The 3,353-nt window shown below is 44.3% G+C and overlaps 1 protein-coding gene across 1 annotated transcript in view; it reads left to right on the top strand.

Annotated features, from left to right (window-relative positions):
* LOC101848038 overlaps positions 1 to 3,353 on the top strand; it is a gene marked incomplete in the record, with an annotated part of 35,357 nt that overhangs the window by 20,312 nt on the left and 11,692 nt on the right. The window contains 2 exon segments of the mRNA XM_035969181.1: positions 297 to 637; positions 2,028 to 2,206. Of these exon segments, the coding sequence (XP_035825074.1) occupies positions 297 to 637; positions 2,028 to 2,206 (520 nt within the window).

Consider the following 3,353-nt stretch of genomic DNA (forward strand, 5'->3'; position numbering starts at 1 on the left):
GAGAGAGAGAGAGAGAGAGAGAGAGAGAGGGAGAGAGAAAGAGAGAGAAGGAGAGAGAGAGCTTGTCGGTTTTCTAGAGAACAAGAGAGAACGAAAGGGAGACATAGAGAGACATCTGACACACTTGATCGGCAGATCTGAATGCCGTAAAACTCTAGCTAAAAAGTAAACTAACAATACTACTGTCTTCAAACAGATGCGGAATACCATCCTCTAGAGTGACCTGATAATGTTGCAAATGCCGTAAAACCTCTTGCTTGAACTAAATCTAACAAAGCTACTGTCGTGTCACACAGGTGCAGAATACCGACCTCTGGAGATCATCCAGATTTCCAAGGACGGCACGGTCATACGCGACCCTCGCTATGACGTCAACGTGGGCATCAAATGGCCGGGGCCAGGCCAGACGACCTTTGACCTCCACCAGCTGGGTGACCTTGGCAGGCTGACCGCGCCCACCATCCGGGACGGGATCATCTACATCCCTAACGGCCGGAACAAGCTGCTGGTCCAGGAGCCTGAGTTTGGCGCCACTGGATCGGTGACCCATCGCTGGAAGATCTTGGCCGTTAGTCCAGACGGAAAGACCGGGAAAGTTGAGGAGTCCGGTTCTGGACTCGTGCCTCTGACTATTCAGGTGAGGGAATTAAGATACATTATAAAGATTGCGGGTGGGGGGATATGGAGGGAGGGAGAAGAGGAGGTGAAGAAAGAAGACCCTGGGAAGAGTCGGAGGAGAAGAAATGAGGTGGGGAGAGGAAGAAGTGAGTAAAGAAGGCGATGGGGAGAGACGTTAATGTAGTTTTTAAGCTTATAGTAAATCGTGGCGTCGGTGATTTAGTGCATAGGCTGTTGGGCTCGTAACCGAAAGGTCATGGGTTCGAACTCCCCCAGGGTCCCAATTTCATGTCTTTGAGAAAGGCACTTTGCAGGATTTTTTCCCTCACTTTGTAAGGTGGGAATTGATACTCTGCTATAGAGGGCGAAAGATGTTGTTAGAGTTTGAACGCTTAATTGGCTGCTTTTGATGTTTGCTTACCAGGAGGCAACTGAGAACATTTCTTGGTATTCTAGAGTTTGCTCGGGAGTATTAATAGTTGTAAAGCGCACACAGCAGTCTGTAGACTGTAGAGCATGGATTACTGGCCCTACTCTTTAGTGTCAAATTGATTGAGTGGCTAAAATAAGCATTTCACACTGAGATTTTTAAAAAGCAGATAAACAGAGAATTAAGCAAGAAGCAGCGCCTCCCGAAAGCAGAATAAACAAATAAAAGAACAAAAACAAAGCAAAAACGAGCAATCAAAACAACAAAAAAGGAGAGGGGGGAGGAGGGGGAGTCAACGCATCGTAAAAACAGAATAATTATCAGTCTCAAAGATTTCGTAAACCCATTAAAGCACATTTTGATCTTACTTTCACTTACGTTTTCTTTCTGTTTGTAATAAAAGGTTCCATACGTTTTTTATGTTCTGAACTAAAATCATTTTGCTATTAGTAAGCTATTTAAATTTTGCCCAACTAGTTGGACGCAATGAACGAATGGGAACGTGAAAATGTGAATTCAGTAAGCTGGCCATGTCGATGAGCGTGTGTGTGTGTGTGTGTGTGTGTGTGTGTGTGTCTGTGTGTGTATGTGTGTGTACGTGTCTGTGTGTGTGTGCATGTGTGTGTACGTGAGAGTGTATGTGTGTGTGCGCGCGCGTGTGTGGCGTGCACGTGTGCACGTGTAATGTGTGCTTGAATGTGTGTATGTATATATATATATGTGTGTGTGTGTGTGTGTGTGTGTGTGTGTGTGTGTGTGTGTGCGTGTGTGTGTTCGTACATGCATTCATGTAAAGCGCCTAGAATTGTTTTCGTACGGGAGTGGGCGCTATAGAAAGGATTTATCAACATTATTATTATTTTTTTAAATTACTATTATTGATATTATTACTATTATTATTATTATTATTATTATTATTATTATTATTATTATTATAATTATTATTAATTTTAATGACCTTATTTTCTCTCGCACGCAGCGCAAGTATAAGTTTGACCTTCGACCTGCAGTGACGGAAAAATGGTACATCCTGGCACCAGGCGGTTACTTACTGCTGAAAGGTGAAGGTCAAGTCCCCGATCACGTCACCAACAGATACGCCGGCTTCACTCAAGGGTCGCTGGTGAAGATCTTTACCAGAGGCCACGCCCCGGAAAGGTCAGTGATCAGTGTTGCTAGGTAAAGTGGGTCGTTGTATAGCTCGCTTAATTTAAAAAAAACCCATTTTTTTTCTTTGGGGGGAGGGGGAGTGTTTTACGGCGCTCGCAACTGCATAAGGTCATATGAGTGCACGTCACGCATTTACATTTTCAGTTGGTGGAAAAATTTGAATTTTGCCCAGGTGGTTGTTGAAGCCTACTCTTATCGATTTTAGACCACCAAGGGTTCTTTAACGTGCGCAACTTGCACACGTGACCTCCGAGATTTTTTGCCCTTGTCCGAGAAGGCTAGGTGTACATCTTTCCTACCAGAAAACCAGAGGTGTTGCTGAAAGACAGCAGTAAGAAGGAGCAAAGGAGTAGCAGTAGAAAGTCTACAGAAAGAGTCAGGAGCCCAGAGGAGGTGTCAAAGGAGGTGAGGGGGTGGGGACAGAAAGTGGAGACGAAAGCAGATTTCAGCATCTGCAAGAAAGCAGGAAAGCAGGTGAAAGGAGACAATTTTAGATATTTTTTTCCTACGCTACCTGGATTAAAATCCGGGACCTTTGAATGAGAGGCAAACACCTTAACCTTGTAGGCCTCTAGTGTCCCCCGTTCGCTTGTTTTGGTAAGTATTTTACGGTGTTCGCAACTGCCTGAGGCAGGGGCGGCTCGTGGGGCTAAAAAGTGGACGTGCACAATTAAGCTATCGTATGATGAAGATAGTCAAGGGCCTAGTACTGTAAATGAGGCTAATTCTAGGATCTTTGGGTTGGTGAGGGAGGACCTCGTGCTTTTATTTTCAATCTTTTTACTTGTCGCTTTGATTTCTAGTACTAAATTTGTTTGTTAGCTAAACATCAAATTCGTTCATCCTGTATTGGAACTGAACACTCAAGTAATAACTTTCACTGCTCCACTACAAAACCATTCAAAGGCACAACTCATATGACGGTCACATTCACCTCCTCAGGTTCACGGTCACAGAGTCACTTTAAATAGTGGCAAGACAGACAATGAACCAATAACAATTCACTTGAGCACTCCGCTGGATTGCTCCGGGGCTCCCATAATATTGGTAAAGAATAGCGCACGGTCTGTGGCGTTTATTTTTAGACTGCCTACTGTGGGCTATGTTTCGGCACTATTCGACAGGAGCACTTTTG

The sequence above is a fragment of the Aplysia californica genome, unplaced genomic scaffold (genome assembly GCF_000002075.1).
Source record: "Aplysia californica isolate F4 #8 unplaced genomic scaffold, AplCal3.0 scaffold00124, whole genome shotgun sequence".
NCBI classification, from domain to species: Eukaryota; Metazoa; Mollusca; class Gastropoda; order Aplysiida; family Aplysiidae; genus Aplysia; species Aplysia californica.